At 38.8% G+C, this 19,880-nt stretch overlaps 1 protein-coding gene across 1 annotated transcript in view; it reads left to right on the forward strand.

Annotated features, from left to right (window-relative positions):
* The window catches only part of rpgrip1l (RPGRIP1 like), a 34,270-nt gene that overhangs the window by 13,419 nt on the left and 971 nt on the right, over positions 1-19,880 (forward strand). The window contains 18 exon segments of the mRNA XM_056451253.1: positions 651-797; positions 963-1,036; positions 3,020-3,159; positions 3,239-3,345; positions 3,450-3,500; positions 6,281-6,460; positions 7,861-7,978; positions 8,073-8,525; positions 8,743-8,882; positions 8,963-9,329; positions 10,772-10,974; positions 11,191-11,280; positions 13,019-13,096; positions 13,173-13,317; positions 16,139-16,224; positions 17,760-17,844; positions 17,847-17,923; positions 17,925-17,952. Coding sequence (XP_056307228.1) covers positions 651-797; positions 963-1,036; positions 3,020-3,159; positions 3,239-3,345; positions 3,450-3,500; positions 6,281-6,460; positions 7,861-7,978; positions 8,073-8,525; positions 8,743-8,882; positions 8,963-9,329; positions 10,772-10,974; positions 11,191-11,280; positions 13,019-13,096; positions 13,173-13,317; positions 16,139-16,224; positions 17,760-17,844; positions 17,847-17,923; positions 17,925-17,952 — 2,569 coding nt within the window.

Below are 19,880 nucleotides of genomic sequence, written 5' to 3' on the forward strand. Positions count from 1 at the left end.
AACTAAGGCCCTTCTCCCCCGATCACTCAGCTTAGATGGCCGGCCAGCTCTAGGAAGAGTCCTGGTGTTTAAACATCTTCCACTTGTGGATGATGGAGGCCGCTGTGCTCATTGGAGCTTTCAGAGCAGCTGAAATGTTTCTGTAACCTTCCCCAGGCTTGTGCCTCGAGACAATCCTGTCTCGGCGGTCTACAGACAATTCCTTTGTCTTCATGCTTGGTTTGTGCTTTGACATGCACTGTTAACCCTGGGACCTTATATAGACAGGTGTATGCCTTTTCAAATCATGTCCGATCAGCTGAATTGTCCACAGGTGAACTTCAATGAAGCTGCTGAAACATCTCAAGAATGATCAGTGGAAACAGAATGTACCTAAGCTCAATTTAGAGCTTCATTGTAAAGGCTGTGAATACTGATGTACATGTGACTTTACAGCTTTTTTATTTTTAATAACTTTTGCAACAATTTCTAAAACCCTTTTTTCATCTTGTCATTATGGGGGATTGTGTGTAGAATGTTGAGGAAATAAATTGATTGTGTGTGTGTGTGTGTGTGTGTGTGTGTGTGTGTCTGTATGTGCCTGTTTGTGTATTTGCTGCCCTCTGCTGGAGTTGATGTGAGTAGCAGCTGCTGTGTTTGGTTGTCTGCAGAGCATGAAGACTCTGAAGGCCAGTCATGATGCTGCGCTGCTGAAGGTGGAGGACGGGAACCGGCAGCTGAAGGAGGAGAGACTGAAGAGTTTACAGCTGGAGACACAGATCACCAGCCGAGCCCTGGAGCACAGACACCTGCTGGAGGTACACACACACAATACACACAGTTTAGCTGTACTAAACGAAAACGAGAAATGTATTTACTAGCTGAAATAAATAAACTGTAATATTTATAAACTACAAACTTTTGATAACTACAATATTATAACGATATAATCCTAATAACTAATAACTCTGGTCTGTTTTCAGTTACAAGAGAGAATCCAGGATTTGGAGAAAGAGAGAGACTTGCTTAAAGAAAACTGTGATAAACTAGTGAAAAGGTGAGGTGATAAATGTATTCAATACTATGCATTTTCCTTCAGCTTATTCCCTTTAATAATCAGGGGTCATCACAGCGGAATGAACCGCCAACTAATCCAGCATATGTTTTACACAGCGGATGCCCTTCCAGCTGCAACCTCCATACACTTTCATATTCACACACACATACACTACGGCCAATTTAGTTCATCAATTCCCCCATGGCGCATGTGTTTGGACTTTGGGGGAAACCGGAGCACCCGGAGGAAACCCACGCCAACATGGGGAGAACATGCAAACTCCACACAGAAATGCAAACTGACCCAGCCAGGACTCAAACCAGCGACCTTCTCGCTGTGAGGCGACTACGTTTACATGGATGTCAGTAATCGAATTATTCTGTAAACTAATTAAGAGAATAATAAGACTAAGGTTTTTACATGAGTTGCTTTTTGAGTGTTATTTTCATGATCCCGTTTTACATGTTATAGCCCATAATTAGATTAACGTCATTGCGTCACTGCGCTATCCGCATTTCCTCTAAAGTTTGATGTAATTTCTGGTGTTTCATTTTTAATTTGTTGACTTTACCTGCAGTTTGGCACTTTCACTTTCATTCACGAACATTTCATGCATGCCCCCCATGACAAACGAGTTATCGAATGCAACTATGAACTGCTGGCAGTGTTATTTTAGTGGAGGTTCATACCGCATGCTTAATGGAGGAAAAAAAAACTCAGCATTTCACGATGCAGGTGTCTGTGGTCTGCACTGACTGGGTAGGTGCAAAGACTGTCAAGCAGCCGTGATGTGTGTGTCGCAAAACATGGCGAAAAGTCCTACATGACGGTTATAATTCGATTAAGGTGTTTACATGCCTGTACAATGCGGCTAAAATCAGCATACTCCACACGTCTTCAGTCGATTTCTCTTTCGTTTGATTATGACCTTAATCTGATTAATTTAATCAAAAATCGCTGTTTACATGGTCGACTCTTAATCAGAGTATTGTCTTAATCGCATTAAAATTGAATTATTGGTGTCCTTGTAAACGTAGTCAGTGCTAACCACGGTGTCGCCCCTCTTCAATACTAATAATGTATAAACACATAAGCAGAAGTGCCCTCAACTTAAATTCCCAAACATGCAGGTCCCTGATAAACGTTCCCCAGCCTATTCAAACAGTTCTCATGCATGTGTGAATGCAGTCCCCAGTCGTTTTGATGACGAAAGGGTGAGTGTGTGTGCTTGGACGGGAGGCCAGATGTTGATAGATACTGGTGAGTTATCAACGCAGCCGGATTACAAATGGACTACAGTCACACTGTGGTGTTACATGGAGCGATTGTTTTGCTTCACAAGATCTCTTAATAATAATGGGCTAATAATATTGACCCTAAAATGGTTTAAAATGTTAAAAACGGCTTTTTAATTGTGAAAAATTCCTAAATCTGTTCAACATCATTTGTTAAATATCTGAAAAATCCACAGGAGGGTGAATAATTCTGATTTCAACTGTACAACCAGACCATAGTCGCTCAAAAGCTGCTAATATCTTAAAGCTAATCTTAAAAATAAAGCTAATAATATCTTAAATAAGGTTCAATTTCTTTCACTGAGCGAGTGTTTTGCTTCACAAGACCTCAGTGTGTCATCAGGAGCCATGGATATGGATTTACACTTGTTTGCATGTGTTAATTTTGAATCTAAAAACCTGTCACCATTCACTGCCATTATAAGAATCACCAAGAGCAGATTCAACTCAGAATCTTCTTTAATGCTGTACTAAATAGAATAGTCCCCTACATCTTGGATGAACTGTGGGTGAGTAAATGAGCAGGGGATGTTTATTTTTGGGTGAACTACACCTTTAATACTGTGTGTAAATGGGGCCTTGTGTTGTGTGTTAACTGCAGAATCACTGTTATTATTGCTCATGCCTATTATTGCGATCATTTTTGTGTAGTGTTTTGCTCTGACTGTAGTTTTGTGTGTCGCACCAGTGCGTTTGATGTGAGTCAGGAGCAGAAATGGAGAACCAGAGAACAGCAGCTCAAACTGCAGGTCGCTCAGCTGGAGACGGCATTAAAGTCTGACCTCGCTGATAAAAACCAGATCCTGGATAAGATCAAGGCCGAGAGAGGTAAATCCAACACACGACCCGCAGGTGCTGTTAAACCGATGCTGTGTTTCACGCACTGATGTCTGATTTTTCACGCAAGATGCAAATGAAAACCTGACGCAAGAAAACAAGCAACTTCAGCTGCGCTACCTCGAGCAGAAACAGCAACTGGAGGAAATTAAAGATCGCATGAAGTTCTTCACCAAGGTGAGGTGCAATATTTATCACAGCGTGGGGGAATAATTCATCCGGAAAAGAAACAAAACAATGTGGAAGTTTTATTTGTTGAATTGTGATTCTGCTCTCTGAAGGAAAGTGAAATCGATGCGGCTGAGCTCAGCGAAGCCCTGATGCTTATCAAGGTAAATACTGGATCTGCAAAACTAGTTACAAATGATTTATTATTATTTAAATAATTACATTTACTTGTTTTTATGGTGAGATTTTGCTCCCACTTTATATTAAGGGGCTAAGGCAGGGATGGGCAAACTCGATCCTGGAGGGCCGGTGTCCCTGCATAGTTTTGCACCAACCCTAATCAAACACACCTGCTTGTAGCTTTCTAGTGATCTTGAAGACACTAATTAGGGTGTTCAGGTGTGTTTGATTAGTGTTGGAGCAAAACTCTGCAGGGACACCGGCCCTCGAGGATCGAGTTTGCCCATGCCTGGGCTAAGGGATAGATCAACAGTGAAATCAATCAATCAATCATTTTCTTTTCAGCTTAGTCCCTTTATTATAGACTATTTATATATAGTCTCCACAGCGGAATGAACCGCCTAGTGTAATTATAAAAGTAGTTATAAAAATTCATTCATTCATTCATTTTCCTTTGGCTTAGTCCCTTATTTATCAGGGGTTGCCACAATGGAATGAACCGCCAACTATTCCAGCATATGTTTTACACCGCGGATGCCCTTCCAGCTGCAACCCAGTACTGGGAAACTCCCATACACTTGCATTCTCTCTCACACACACACACACACACACATGTTTGTTTTTGTGAAAAGTGGGTACATTAAATAGGTTTCCATTCATTTTATACTGTCTAAACCGTATATTGTATTGCCCTCACCCCACCCTACCCCTAAACCCAACCATCACAGGAGACTGTGTGCAGCTTTACTCTCTGATTAAACTCATCCTGTGGGATTTATAAGCTTTTTGAGAAATGAAGGCGTCACCAATGCCTTCATATTTCACCTCCTTTTTGTAATACCTGTGTCATACCTGTGTCATTATACAGAATTGTGTCCTGATATGTCACAAAAACACGTATACACACACACACACACACACACACTCATACACTAGCGCTAAAATCTTATTTAGTTTATGTAGCGAAATTAGCTCAATTTATAAATATTAATAATTAATAATAACAAGTTATTATTAATATTGAATATTCAGAATTAACTTATAGTTATTTTAACAAAATAAATATAGCAATGACTTTGCCCGCTCTGTGATTTATTTCTTTATTTATTTAGATAGGGAATTATAACTACTACTTGTGTAGTAGATGAATAGTTTAGAAGTTTTCTTAAACTTAAGCTTGTAGCAAGGGTCTATCGTTAAAGTGACCTTTTCTGTGAGGCAAAACAAAGACAACCTAGCGTTGTTATAGCGTGATTTATTGACTAGTCTAACATTTAACAAACAAACGTACAAAACATCACAACAAAAACATAGAAAAGAAAGAAAGCGAGGAAATAAAAGAATTTGGATAAAAGAATGGCAAATCTTACTCAGTTCCACACAACTCTTAAGAACCACCGAGATTATACAAACGTCTTTTTGATAAAGCGGCACAGCATAGTGCACGACTAAATACCTGAATTTAGTGGGTCTGTCTCTCTTTTGTTGTGCGAGTTTCACTGATGCTTGGAAGATGAAGTCTTTTAAGAAGTCCTTTCGTTGGCGTGGAGTTTGCGACACAGATCTGAGGATAACGCGGACTCATGTTGGTACAGAAACGCGGTCTGACCCTTTTGTGTCAGGAGACCTTCTGCAGAGGTTTGAGTGGTGTAACAGGTATTTAAAGCCATTGGTCAGGTAATTCCTAATCTCTCCTGACTGACCAATGGCGTGAGAGGAAATGTCGAGCGGGAGACTTCCTTTGTTCTCCTCGCTGGTGCGTACAGTCCCAAGACAGACAGACAAAACTCATGGTTTGAAACTGCACAAAGCATACAAGTTATCATCCTATGTCCTAGATCATGAGTTGTAGAATTATGTATGGAGAAGAATGACACCAGAAATGACTATTTTAGAAATACATAAAACATAATTCATGCATTCTTGGTTTGTCTAATGTCTAAAAAAGGGTATATACCGAAGTAAGGGTTAAGGGGGAAATTAAGGAAGAGAATACAAATGTTTACGAACACATTACATTTACTTTGGGTTGAATTTTGGGATTTCTGAGTCCATTTCAAAAGTGTGTGTGTCTTTGTGTATGTGTCTTTGTGTATGGGTCTTTGTGTATAGGGGGGTTTCCTATGGAACGTCTTTGAAAACAGGACAACTCTAGCTCTGGCCAGCAACTTGGTAGATGAGATGTCACAGAGTGATTGTCACTGGCAGACTTGCTGGCACCAGGGGTCATAAACTCTCATAGAATGAACCTTGACCCTTTTCGGGATCACAATAGAATTTTACCCCTGGACTGTTTTTGTTTACCCCGGGATTTGCTATTGAAATGTGTAATTAATTTCTACAATGGTGGCATGGTGGCTCAGTGGTTAGCACTGTGGCTTCACAGCAAGAAGGTCGCTGGTTCGAGTCCCGGCTGGGTCAGTTGTGTAGTTTGCATGTTCTCCCCATGTTGGCGTGGGTTTTCTTCCGGGTGCTCTGGTTTCCCCCGCAGTCCAAACACATGCGCTTTAGGTGAATTGTCCATAGTGTATGTAGATCAGTGTGTATGGGTGTTTCCCAGTACTGGGTTGCGGCTGGAAGGGCATCTGCTGCATAAATCATATGCTGGAATATTTGGCGGTTCGTTCCACTGGGCGACCTCTGAAGTAGAGATAAAACCGAAGGAAAATTAAAAGAAGCCAAGCTTTTGATCATCTGTGCATTTCAGCTATCTACATTATTGCATAGATTTCACTATTGTTTTGCATTTTTAATGATCTTTCAGGTCCGTCGTAGTCAGAAGAGCGGTGAGCTTGGATTCCTGGAGAAGGTGGAGGAAGATGTGAAGGTGGACGTGGAGCGATCTTTAAAGGAACTGCAGGCCACTCATGCGGAGACATTTCAAGAGCTGGAGAAGACCAGGAACATGCTCATCATCCAGCACAAGATCAATAAAGACTACCAGGTTTGATCAATCCTCACACTGATACTACCAGTAGTTGACCTTAGATAATCATCTGACTGTCACTCTATTATACAGAAGCCAACGTGAAATCAGTATTGACCCACTTTATTATCACACAGTGGTTCTCTGGGAAATAATATAAAATAGATTTATGTTAAGATGCGCTTTAGGATTTGACTGACCTAACTGACTGCGTAACTAATTACCATTCATCTCCTAAAATAGACTCAAACGTTTTTGATAATTGAGAATGATTGAATTAAATTGTTTAAAATGAACATTCAATTATTTTAGTCAACTGTGAGGCGATAAGAAGTCTTGCCCATCAGTGCCCCTATCTGTGGAAAATACACTTCATTATCAAGCAGTGTTGTAATATACATCCTGGAGATCTTATTTTAAGCGTCTTGTTAAGGAAAAAATTGAGCCCTTTCTGCCTTCTGTCTTGGTCTCTGTCTTGACTTGGCCTTAAACATCTTCAGGTCTCAGTTTGACTCTCTTTTTTTTGACAGTTTTCAGTTGTCAGTCTTGACCTAGACTTGCTCTCTTCTGGTCTTAACTTAGACTTGACCCTCTTCTGGGCATATCCTTGACGTAGACTTGTCACTCTTCTGGACTTAGTCTTGACTTGCTTTCTTCTGGTCTTAACTTAAACTTGACCCTATTCTGGACATACTCTTGACTTAGACTTGACCCTCTTCTGGTCTTAACTTATACTTACTCTCTTCTGGTCTTAAATTAGACTTGACCCTCTTCTAGTCTTGTTATTCAGACATGGCTTTCTTCTGGTCTTAACTTATACTTGATCCTTTTTTGTTCTTGGGTCCTGATTTAGAGTTGACTCTTGTCTGATATCGATATAGACTAGACCCTCTTCTTTTCTTGGTATTGACAGAAACATGGCTTTTTTCTGATTTTGATGACTAATTCCTTTTCTGGACTTGGTCTTGACTTAAAATCATAATTTTTGGCTCTCTCTTGATCTAGATTAATTTGTCTACTAGTCTCTGTTTTGTCTGTGGTGTAGTTCTCTTCAGATATGTTTTCACTCTGGCTTGACCCTGTGAAGGTCTTTGCCTTAACCCAGATTCAACCTTCTTGTCTCAGTTTTGTCTGAGATTTGTCCATTTTGTACCTCTCTTGACTCAGACCTGACCTATTTCTGTTCTGTATCTTCGCTTTTTTATATCTGTATTGACTTTGACTTGACTCTCTTGTGACCTCTGCCTTGGCTCAGTCATTACCTACTTTGGTCTCTGTTTTGACTTAGACCCAACCTGCTCAAATATAAGCTTGGATTTGCATTTAAATGGTCTGGCCTCAACTGCAATTCTATTATCAAAGTAAGTGTAATGATTCGTTTGGACACACATGGATATATTTATATGTCTTTATTGTAGGCTGAAGTTGAAGCAGTCAATCGTATGATGGATGATCTGAAACTGGAGTATGAATTAAAGTCAGAGAAGTTGGCTCAGCTTCTGGACATGAGAGCTGCCAAGATAAGAAAACTTGAAGGTTTGGTTGCATCCTATACTTGATCTTCAGATTCCCAATGTTTACCCCAATTAACAGTTGTTTAGTAAAACCAGTTCTTCCTGTGTCCCTCCAGCCCAGCTGAAAGACATTGCATACGGGACCAAGACCCATGTTTTCAGGCCAGATGAAACCAGTGATGATGTTACAGATGAATTCGAAGGAACCGTCCAACTGGCCCGAGGCGAGAACCTTCTGGAAATCCACTTGGGGAAAGGACAGTTTTCACCTGAAGCTGTAGAAAGTTTAAAGGACAAAGACCCGTCCACCTTCTGCACATACGCTTTCTACGACTTTGAGCTTCAGTCCACACCTGTGGTTCATGGTGGACATCCAGACTACAGCTTCTCGTCTCAGTATCTTGTGAGAGTGGATGATCTCTTCTTGAATTATCTTCACACCAGCTCTGTTACGGTGGAAATTCAGCTTGCCGAGGGATTGAGTTTCCGCACTGTGGCCGCTGGTCAGATCCGGTTAAATCAACTTCTGGAGCGAGATGGCAAGGTGTTTAGCACCATTCAGTTAGTTGGTGAGTCTTTGCATGTCTACTAGCATTGAATTAAAGGGTGTTTTACTTTTAATTCCTTGAGGATCTATGGCAAGGATGGTCAAACCCGTTTCTGGAGGTGAACAGCAGATTTTAGCTCCTGCCTTTATTGGAAATAGACCCAATCTAGCAAAAAATGTCTTTAAAATGTCTAAGAGAACTATAAAGCAATCATAAATACGCTTCCACATGTTTGCAGGTGTTTCAGATGAGATCCAAGTGTTTGGTACTCTTGAATACTGGCTCAAACTGAAGGTTCCTATGGATCAAGCCATTCGCCTTTACAAGGAGAGAGTCAAAGCACTTGGTTTCCTCAACACAAGCCTGAGCGATAGCAAGGTATTGTTTACAACTCCGTCTAGGGAACGATTCCTACTTCAAAACCTTCCAAAATGACTGGCTTCTTTGCTTTTTTTCAGGCTTTATCAGTTCCTGCTCCTAGTTCCTCATCACTGATAAATGGAGATCTAAATGAACTGAGCATCAGCATACACTTCTGCTGTAACCTCAAACCTAAAGGTCCTCACACCCAACCCAGTCCCTACATCATTTACAAACTCTATGACTTTCCTGACCACGATACACCAATAATAGCCTGCACTACGGAGCCTCAGTTTGAGGATCACATGGTCTTCCCGATGGCCATGAACTCCAACCTTGATGCCTTTTTGAGATCAGAGGCTCTGGTGGTTTATGTGTTTGATGATTTAGATGTTGAGAACCAGCTGTATTTGGGGAAGGCCAGAGTACCACTCGTCTCGCTGGCACATGATAAAACCATCACCGGTGAGGACAGACACATGTTGCAATGACATAATTTTACATAATTTGGTTGATTTTAAGGTTAAAACTAGGCTGACTAGGCTAGTTTTGATAGCAAACAGCGCTCTAGGCTAGTTTTAAACAGTAGGTAGCGCTCTAGGCTTGTTTTTAACAGCAGACAGCACTCTAAGCTAGTTATAGCAGTGGACTGTGCTCTTGGCTAGTTGTTAACAGCAGATAGCGCACTAGGCTAGTTTTAGCTGCGGATGGTGCTCTAGGCTTGTTTTTAACAGCTGATGGCACTATATGCTAGTTTTTAAACAGCAGATGGTGCCCAAGGCTAGTTTTAGCAGCGGACTGTGCTCTAGGTTAGTTTTTAACAGCAGATGGCACACTAGGCTAGTTTTAACAGCAGATGGTGCACTAGGCTAGTTTTAGCAGCGGACGGTGCTCTATACTAGTTTTTAACAGCTGATAGCACTCTAGGCTAGTTTTTAACAGCAGATGGCGCTTTAGGCTTGTTTTTGTCAGCAGATGGTGCCCAAGGCTAGTTTTAAGCAGCGGACGGTGCTCTAGGTTAGTTTTTTAACAGCATGATGAGCCTAGGCTAGTTTTAACAAGCGATGCGCTCTAGGCTAGTTTTTAACAGCTGATGGCAGTCTAGGCTAGTTTTTAACAGCTGATGGCGCTCTAGGCTAGTTTTTAACAGCAGATGGCGCACTAGGCTATGTTTTATCAGCAGACAGCACTCTAAGCTAGTTTTAGCAGTGGACTGTGCTCTTGGCTAGTTGTTAACAGCAGATAGCGCACTAGGCTAGTTTTAGCAGCGAACGGTGCTCTAGGCTTGTTTTTAACAGCTGATGGCACTCTAGGCTAGTTTTTAACAGCTGATGGCACTCTAGGCTAGTTTTTAACAGCAGATGGCACTCTAGGCTTGTTTTTATCAGCAGATGGCGCCCAAGGCTAGTTTTAACAGCAGACGGTGCTTTAGGCTAGTTTTTAACAGTAGGTGTTGCTGTAGGTTAGTTTTAACAACAGACGGCGCTCTAGGCTAGTTTTTAACAGCTGATGGCGCTCTAGGCTAGTTTTTAACAGCTGATGGCGCTCTAGGCTAGTTTTTAACAGCTGATGGCAGTCTAGGCTAGTTTTAACAGCTGATGGCGCTCTAGGCTAGTTTTTAACAGCTGATGGCAATCTAGGCTAGTTTTAACAGCAGACTGTGCTCTAGGCTAGTTTTTAAAAGCAGACAGCGCAAGTTGTTAACAGCTGATGTCGCTCTAGGCTAGTTTGTAACAGCAGACGGTGCTCTAGACTAGTTTTAACGGAAGTTACTTCCATAATTCAAGCAATGCATCATGAGGCGTAGGAGAAGGTGGTTATGCAGAACTGAAAAATGCTTATTAGCGCCACCTGTGGCCGTTTAATGAACTGCAGCCTGACACTCATTGCCCATTTGTATTTTGCAGGTTTATTTGAGCTGACAGACCCTGCAGGACTTCCCAGCGGCCAAATAAATGTGACGTTAAAATGGTTGTTTACGTACCTTCCTCCATCATCCACTGTTTTCAGCACACAACAGACTCCGGAGAGACAAACTTCACATGAAAAGGAGAAAATAGAGACAGAAACACAAATGAAGACAGTAGAGCTTCAGCCATCGCTCTCTGAGGTCAGGCCATGTCAAAATTATACACATAATATATGATGTAGAGTAAATGCATAATATGGGGTTAATATTGGGCTCAATGTTGGTTTTCTTGAAGCTACAATTTTATTTTTGTTTTTGCACCGTTTTTAGCCTCAGAGTATTTTTGTTGTTTTATCACTGTCTAATGTACAGTGTGTATATATATATATATATATATTTTTTTTTTTTTTACTGTAGACTCCAATGCCCAGACCCAGACAGAGAACACTACCGAAATCAACTATGAAAAGGGTTTCTTTTGTGGACGTCACAGAGCTTGAAAAGCAGGTAATACCTTAGTTATTTTAGCATCCTTTAGTAATTAATAGAGATAATATTGTGATTTTGTTTTATTTTCAATTAAAAGTTTAGTTTAAATATATTTGTTTTTAGCTTTTATTTTTATTATTATTATAATTAATTTAATAAGTGTCGTGCTTTTATTTAGTTAAACTTTGTGAAAATAATAAATATTCTTCTGTTTCTTGCCAATTAACATTAATTTGTTCAATTAACATTAATTTGGTGTATGTATATATATAATATACACAACAAATTATCTAGATTTCATTTTTACAAATTTTATATGTCATGTAAATAAAAGTTTAAAGTAAAATTTTTGTCATGTTGTTATTATTATGTGTAATAAATATGTTATTGATAATAGTGTTGTAGTAGTAGTAGTAGTTGTTGTTGTTGTTGTTGTTGTTGTTGTTGTTGTTGTTGTTGTTGTTGTTGTTGTTGTTGTAGTAGTAGTAGTAGTAATAGTAGTAGTGGTAGAAGTTGTTGTTGTAGTTGTTGTTGTAGAAGTAGTAGTTGTTTTAGTAGTAGTAGTAGTAGTAATAGTTGTAATAGTAGTAGTAGAAATTGTAGTAGTAATAGTTGTAGTAGAAGTAGTAGTAATTGTAACAGTAGTTGTAGAAGTAGTAGTAATTGTAACAGTAGTTGTAGAAGTAGTAGTAATTGTAATAGTAGTAGTAGTAGTAGTAGTAGTAGTAATTGTTGTAGTAGTAGTAGTAGTAGTTGTTGTTGTTGTTGTTGTTGTTGTAGAAGTAATAGTTGTTTTAGTAGTTGTTGTAGTAGAAGTAGTAGTAATTGTAACAGTAGTTGTAGAAGTAGTAGTAGAAGTTGTAGTAGTTGTTGTTGTTGTTGTTGTAGTTGTTGTTGTTGTTGTTGTTGTAGAAGTAGTAGTTGTTTTAGTAGTTGTTGTAGTAGTCGTCATAGTAGTAGTAGTAGTAGTAGTAATAGTTGTAATAGTAGTAGTAGAAGTTGTAGTAGTTGTAGTAGTGATAGTTGTAATAGTAGTACAAGTAGTTGTAGTAGTAGAAGTAATAGTAGTAGTATTAGTAGTTGTAGTAGTGATAGTTGTAATAGTAGTACAAGCAGTTGTAGTAAAAGTAGTAGTAGTAATAGTAGAAGTAGTAGTAATTGTAGTAGTAGTAAAAATAGTAGTTGTAGTAGTAGTAGTAGTAGTTGTTGTAATAGTAGTAGTAGAAGTAGTAGTAATTGTAGTAGTTTTTGTAGTAGTTGTTGTTGTTGTAGTAGTCATCAAAGTAGTCAGTAGTTGTATCCACTGTAGATGGCTTTAGCGCGGTCCTGCGCTCACTGATGGTGCATCCAGCAGCACTGAAAACCCTCTCGCTGCTGCTGCTACTGGCCTAGATGCATAGTACTGATCTGGCTAATTTTGCATGTTTTAAGTCAGGTTCGGGCAAAGATCTTCAGCCCTAGTTGTAGTTGTTGTAGTAATCGTAGTAGTAGTAGTAGTAGTTGTTGTTGTTGTTGTTGTTGTTGTTCAGTACATAGAGTTCAGTTTTTCTTTATTTTATTTGATTCCAGCTACTATTTATTTAAAATATGTAAGTTTTGTGTAACGGTAATAACCTTGTTCACTTATGATGTTTGCTAAGTGAAGCTTTACCATTCCTATTACTCCAGTTTAGGCATTAAATAACCTCAAGTTTTATATGTTTTTTCAATTATGTTTGATTTAGATTTTTATGTTTATGTTTGCATTAATCATAAGATGGAGCAACACACACCCACTGAGGAAGATGATGACGATGATGAAGAGCAGAGGGCATCTGTAACTCCTGCATCAAAGGTAATCTGACAGCCCTGTAATGTTTATTAGTGACAGAGCTGAGAAATACTCTGCTGTTTATCCTGCTGTTCGTCAGACTGTGATCAGACTGGATGCAGGATCATCTTCAGCGGTCAGTGAGGAAGAGGAGGATGAGGAAGAGTCTCAGTTTTCTGAAGGTCAGCTGATCACCGGCAGCTCTCAGTCTGAGGAGTCCGAGATCTCAGAGCAGCTGCAGCCCGGTGAGACTCACACACAACACAATAATTACAAAAAAATATTATAAAAGGAATCGTTTCAGAAGTAAGTAAATATGGGTTTGGATTTTGGGATATTGGGACGCATATTTTAATATAGTATACATAAATTAAAACGTAAAATCATTTTGGTGCTAAAATATTGCGTAAGAAATTTTAAGCCATCAATTATTATTGTTTTTATTCATTCATGCTTTCATTCATTAATTTGTTCATCTGTTTATCAGTTTGTTTGTCTGTTTGTTCATCAATCAGTTTGATTGTTAGTCTGTTTGTTTGTTTGTTTGTTTGTTCATTCATTGTTTGGTTTGTGTTGTTTGTTTGTTTGTTTGTTTGTTAATCAATTGGTTTGTGTGTTTGTTCATCAATCGGTTTGTTTGTTTGCTTGTTCATAAATTTGTTTGTTCATTAATCAGTTGGTTTGTTTGTTTGTTTATCAGTTTGTTTGTTTGTTTTTTGTTCATGAGTTGGTATCTTTGTTTGTCAATCTTTTTTTTGTTTATCAATCTGTTTGTTCATTAGTCAGTTTGTTTGCTTGTTTATTCATCAGTCCGTTTGTTTGTTTATTCATCAATCAGTTTGTTCATCAATCGGTTTGTTTGTTTGTTTGTTTGTTTGTTTGTTTATTCATCTATCGGTTTGTTTTTTGTTGTTCAATCAATCAGTTTGTTTATTTATTCATCAATCGGTTTGTTTGTTTGTTTTTTGTTTGTTTGTTTATTCATCAATTGGTTTGTTCATCAGTCAGTTTGTTTGTTTGTTTGTTCATCAATCGGTTTGTTTGTTTACTTGTTCATCAATTGGTTTGTTCATCAATCGGTTTGTTTGTTTGTTCATCAATTGGTTTGTTTGTTTGTTTGTTTATCAATCAGTTTGTTTGTTTATTTATTCATCAATCGGTTTGTTTGTTTGTTTGTTTATTCATCAATTGGTTTGTTCATCAGTCAGTTTGTTTGTTTGTTTGTTCATCAGTCAGTTTGTTTGTTTGTTCATCAGTTGGTTTGTTCATCAATCGGTTTGTTTGTTTGTTCATCAATTGGTTTGTTCATCAATCGGTTTGTTTGTTTGCTTGTTCATCAATTGGTTTGTTCATCAGTCAGTTTGTTTGTTCATCAATCGGTTTGTTTGTTTGTTTGTTTGTTTATTCATCAATTGGTTTGGTTTTGTTTGTTCATCAGTCGGTTTAATTATTTGGTTATCAATCAGTTTGTTTGTTTGTTCATCAATCAGTTTGTTTGTTTGTTTGTTCATCAATCGGTTTGATTGTTTCTTTGTTTGTTTATCTGTCAGTTTGTTTCTTTGTTTGTTTGTTCATTAATTTTCGGTTTGTTATTTTATTTATTTGTTCATCAATCGGTTTGATTGTTTATCAATCTTTTTTGTTTGTTTGTTCATTCATTGTTTGTTTGTTTATCAATTTGTTTGTTCATCAATCTGTTTGATATATATATATTTTTTTTTTCATCAGTTGTTTTTTGTTTGTTTGTTTATTAATTGGTTTGTTCATCAGGCGGTTTGTTTTTTTGTTTGTATACTTGTTCATCAATTGGTTTGTTCATTAATCAGTTGTTTGTTTGTTGTTTGTTTGTTTTTTATCAATTAGTTTGCTTGTTTGTTCATTAATCAATTTGTTTGTTTATCAACCTATTGTTTTTTATTTTTCATCAATTAGTTTGTTCACCAGTCAGTTTGTTTGTTTGTTTGCTTGTTCATCACTCAGTTTTATTCTTTATTCATCAATCGGTTTGTTGTTTGTTCATTCAAGAATCAGTTGTTTGTTTGTTCATCAGTTTGTTTGTTTGTTCATCAGTTTGTTTGTTTGTTCATCAATCTGTTTGATTTTTTTTTTTTTTTTTTTTTTTTTTTTTTTTATCAATTGGTTTGTTTGTTTAATGGTCGGTTTGTTTGTTTGCTTGTTCATCAGGCGGTTTGTTTGTTCAATCATTGGTTTGTTTGTATACTTGTCAATTGGTTTGTTCATCAATTGGTTAGTTTGTTTGTTTGTTTATTCATTAATTGGTTTGTTCATCAATCAGTTTGTTTGTTTGTTCATCAGTTGGTTTGTTCATCAATCAGTTTGTTTGTTTGTATACTTGTTTATCAATTGGTTTGTTCATTAATCGGTTTGTTTGTTTGTTTGTTCATCAATCGGTTTGTTTGTTTACTTGTTCATCAGTTGGTTTGTTCATCAATCGGTTTGTTTGTTTGTTTACTTGTTCATCAATCGGTTTGTTTGTTTACTTGTTCATCAGTTGGTTTGTTCATCAGTCAGTTTGTTTGTTTACTTGTTCATCAATTGGGTTCGTTAATTGGCTCATTCATTGTTGGTGCATTCCTTCATTGATCTGTTCATCAGTTGGTTTGTTTTGCTTGTACAGTATTGTGTTTTTGTGTTTTGTCAGTGTTGTTGTGGTCAGGAAGGCCCCGGAGCTTCGGCTCTCATTCAGCAGAGCCGCATAGCAATTGTTTTGCTCCACAATATTTAGTGTCGAGTCGTTAGTATTCAGTTTCATTGGAGGAAGCAGCTGTGCTATTGTTTTTTCCAACGAAATGAGAGGCATAATATTTCATCTGCTGCTGCCAATATCTGATGTGTTTCCTGCTGAAAACCAACAACATAAATGTTAATGTTGTTGACCTTGTGTTTAAAGCGTTCATGTCTAACATCTCCCTCTCGACCGCTGGAGACCACCGACAGACACGAACGACACCAAAATAAACAGTTGGCCAACACCTTCCATATGAAATGAGACATTTAATGATCTTTCCAGAGCTTCAGCAAACTTCTGCTCTGTTCTCTCTGCAGACGCACAGGCTGAGGATGAAGAAGATGATGATGATGATAGTGATGATTGCATCGTTCCTGCTCACAGCACACAGCAGAAAAAACAGGTGCGCTTCATCACTTGGTTTGACAAATTAAATGTTTAGTTTCATCACTTGCAAACACCCATACACCCTCATTCACACACACTCTCATTCGCACGCCACTGTGCTGCCCCAGTTTGTGATATTACATTACATTGCATTGCATTGGGTGTCACTGTGGCTCAGTGGTTAGCACTGTGGCCTCACAGCAAGAAGGTAGCTGATTCGAGTCCAGGTTGGGTTAGTTGGCATTTCTGTGTGGAGTTTGCATGTTTTCCCTGTGTTGGTGCTATACTGCGCTATAGGTGAATTGAATAAACTAAATTGGTCGTAGTGTATGTGTGTGAATGAGTGTGTATGGGTGTTTCCCAGTACTGGGTTGCGGCTAGAAGGGCATCCACTGTGTAAAACATATATACTGGATAATTTGGCAGTTCATTCCACTGTGGTGACCCCTGATGAAGCCGAAGGAAAATGAATGAATGAATGAAACCAGTCTAAATAATCTGCCTCATTTCAAACCAAAAACTATATTGTTTTAAGGAAAACTTACTTAATTTTGACTCATTATTTCTGAAATACAAAATAAAATTTGTACATGTCTAGAAAATGCTTCTTAATTTAAGAATCTTTATGCATTTAGAATAAGAAGATGACAAAAACTCAAGCGTTTTTTGCAGTGCAGAGATGTAACCCATCAGCTGAATGTTATCTCCTATTGTGTCCGGAGAGGATTGTGTACAGAAACAGAGATCTAATGACTGCTGTCAGCTTAAACCTAATGGCCTAAAAACACTCGGCATGTTTTGACAGATCGAGTCCAATGATACACTGACGGACAAAACATCTCCAGCCTTCATCATTAGCAGAGAACTGTGCCCTGTAGGTCAAGACGTCCACATTGGGAAACAGAGACGTACACTTAAAGTCAGAGCTATTTGCCCTCCTGTCAATTTTCAAATATTTCCCAAGTGATGTTGAACAGATTCAGGAATTTCTCACAGTATTTCCTATAATATTTTATCTTCTGGAGAAAGTCTTATTTGTTTTAATTCAGCTAGGATAAAAGCAGTTTGTAATTGTTTTAACCTATTTTAAGCTCAATATTATTAGCCCCCTTAACCTATATTTGTTTGGGATTGTCTCCAAAACAAACCACTGTTATACAATGACTTGCCTAATTACCCTAACTTTACCCTAATTAACCTAGTTAAGCCTTTAAATGTCACTTTAAGCTGAATACTAGTGTCTTAAAGAAGATCTAGTCTAATATTATGTGCCGTCATCATGGCAAAGAGAAAATAAATCAGTTATTAGAGATGAGTTATTAAAGTTATCATGTTTAGAAATGTCTTCTTTCCCTTAAACAGAAAGATACAGGGAGGCTCATAATTCAGACTTCAGCTGTAGCTTATCCGATGCCTGCTTGTTTTCTGTCAGATGTAGAAAGTGATGACAGTCCCTGAAGATTCAGATTGATTCTCCGCATGTCAGCTGCTGTGAGGTTTAATGTCAGATTCAGTGATGGAAAGGTGTCATGAAATGCTTTGCTCCCGCAGCCGTCCGAGTGCATTCGTGTGGAGATTGTTTCTCTGAGTCTGAAGCCGGGCTCCAGGGTGGCGGAGGAGAGTAGCGACAGCCGAATCTCCGCTTGTTCGTGGAGTACGCTTTTCTGGGCCTGCAGTCGGTCGAGACCCCGCTGTCACTAAAACCTCTGCCGGGAACGCAGCGTCTCCTACAACTTCACCAACGGTGAATTCATGCTTTGCTCTAGCTTTTTAATAGTGTATGTTTATTGCATATATACAGTTTGTTTTGAAGTATTGGAGTCTCTAACAGTTGAAAGTGAGGAAGAAATGTTTATTATACAGGGTGTCCGCAGGGTCTTAAAATGTCTTCTATTTCAAAAATACAATTTTAGGCAGTAAAGCGTCTAAATTCACTGTAATCTTTTTAATGGGTCTTAATTTCCTTTGTTCATGTAAAGCCAAAGACTATAGACTGATTTCACGCGGCGCCATTTTTAAAAGCGAAATCGAGGCTGCGGTGGGAAGAAACCCGGAAGTATCGTTGGGAGTTATATTGGAACGTTGTGTACTTGGCTGTATATCTTATCAGCGAATAGAAAGAGACACAAATTTATCATTTCACCGCCTTCTGAGTGACCCGAAGGTCCGTTCTGAATGAATGGTGAAAATATGAAGGATATCAGAGCTCATTTTCAGCTAAGTTAAGGAAACGGCACTAGTTAGCTAACGTTTTCTTTCCCAAACACACGTTTTAGATGCCATTTATCAAACTCAAGTTAATGACTGATTCTTTACTATATTAGACTTGTCACGTTACTGAATTAAAAGAAAATTTGTCAATTTCCCGCTAACATTTAAAGCACTGCTGATGGCTTTCTTAAAACAGCGCTGATTGGCCATTGTGTTCACGTGCTCAACAGATATGCTTGTGATTGGCCGAGAAGGTCATCAGTTCACCCTCCGCTGTTTACTGAGCACAAACACAGCCGAGCGATCTGCTTGATGACTCTACTGATCCTTATGGCTGTTTCGCGCTTGCGCTCCAGTCTCCGTGTATCTGTGTTTGCACTGGGTGAAGAGCGGTAAACTGAGTGCAAACATAAGATACATGGAGACTGGATCGCGAAGCAGCCGTGAAGATCAGTCGAGTCATCCGCGATCAGGGCGCTTCACAATTTTAACTTAGCGGGAATTAGACTGTTTTAAACTTCAGTACCGGGACAACACGAGGGTGTGCTACAGAGGACTGCAGTGTTTATCGCTCACCAAGTTACATAGGCTGAAGCAGGGAAGCGTCCCCTCTGTTTACCTGCTGCCATGAACTGAAGAGGAGGACACTTGAGCATATCTGACAGAGCTTGTGATGTTGTTTGATGCTAAATTGCTTTTAATTGTTTAAATGAAACGTACTGACTGATGTTAAAGTGATGTTTACACCATATCTGTATTTTGAAATCTCGGCAACAGCTGGAGGTTTGTAGTCCACGGCATGTCACTGCAATGTTTACAGTGCTGGTCCTATACTTCCGCGTTTCTTCCCACCACAGCCTCGCTTTGGTTCTTTAAAATGGCGGCCGCGTGAAATAAGCGTATAGAATACACAAGACGTGTCGTATAGTTTTGTATGGGCAAAAGTGCAACGGTCAATATGTCGAATGAAGCCCCGCCTACTAGTACGGAGCCAATCAGCAATCGATATAGATGAGATTCTTCTAGGGGGAGAGAGCAGCTCCACAAACATGTGCTGATGATAGTTTTTTGAGGTCAACTAACACACTGAATCTCAGCGAATATTGCTTGACAGACATAAGAATATATCCACGTAAAGCTTGACATCTGTGCTTTTAAATGAACCCATTACACTTGAAAACAAAAGTTTATTTGTTTCGTAATCTGTAAGAAATGAACGTGAGGTACAGTCCCGTCCTGTCAAACGCACATCACATGACAGCAGCGACTACTCGAACGCCCCAGAAACACGTGTGTAAACAAAGAGTCGCTGTCATTTCTAGAGGAGATTCACAATCAAGAACAAGTTGTGAGTTACTTCAGAGAGAGCAGCGCGATCAACGATCATTATCCAGAGGATGATAATGTGTAGTACAGCCATAAATGAGGTTGGTGCCGTGATCTCGTTTCTTTCGAGTGCAC

The sequence above is a fragment of the Danio aesculapii genome, chromosome 25 (genome assembly GCF_903798145.1).
Source record: "Danio aesculapii chromosome 25, fDanAes4.1, whole genome shotgun sequence".
Taxonomy (NCBI): domain Eukaryota; kingdom Metazoa; phylum Chordata; class Actinopteri; order Cypriniformes; family Danionidae; genus Danio; species Danio aesculapii.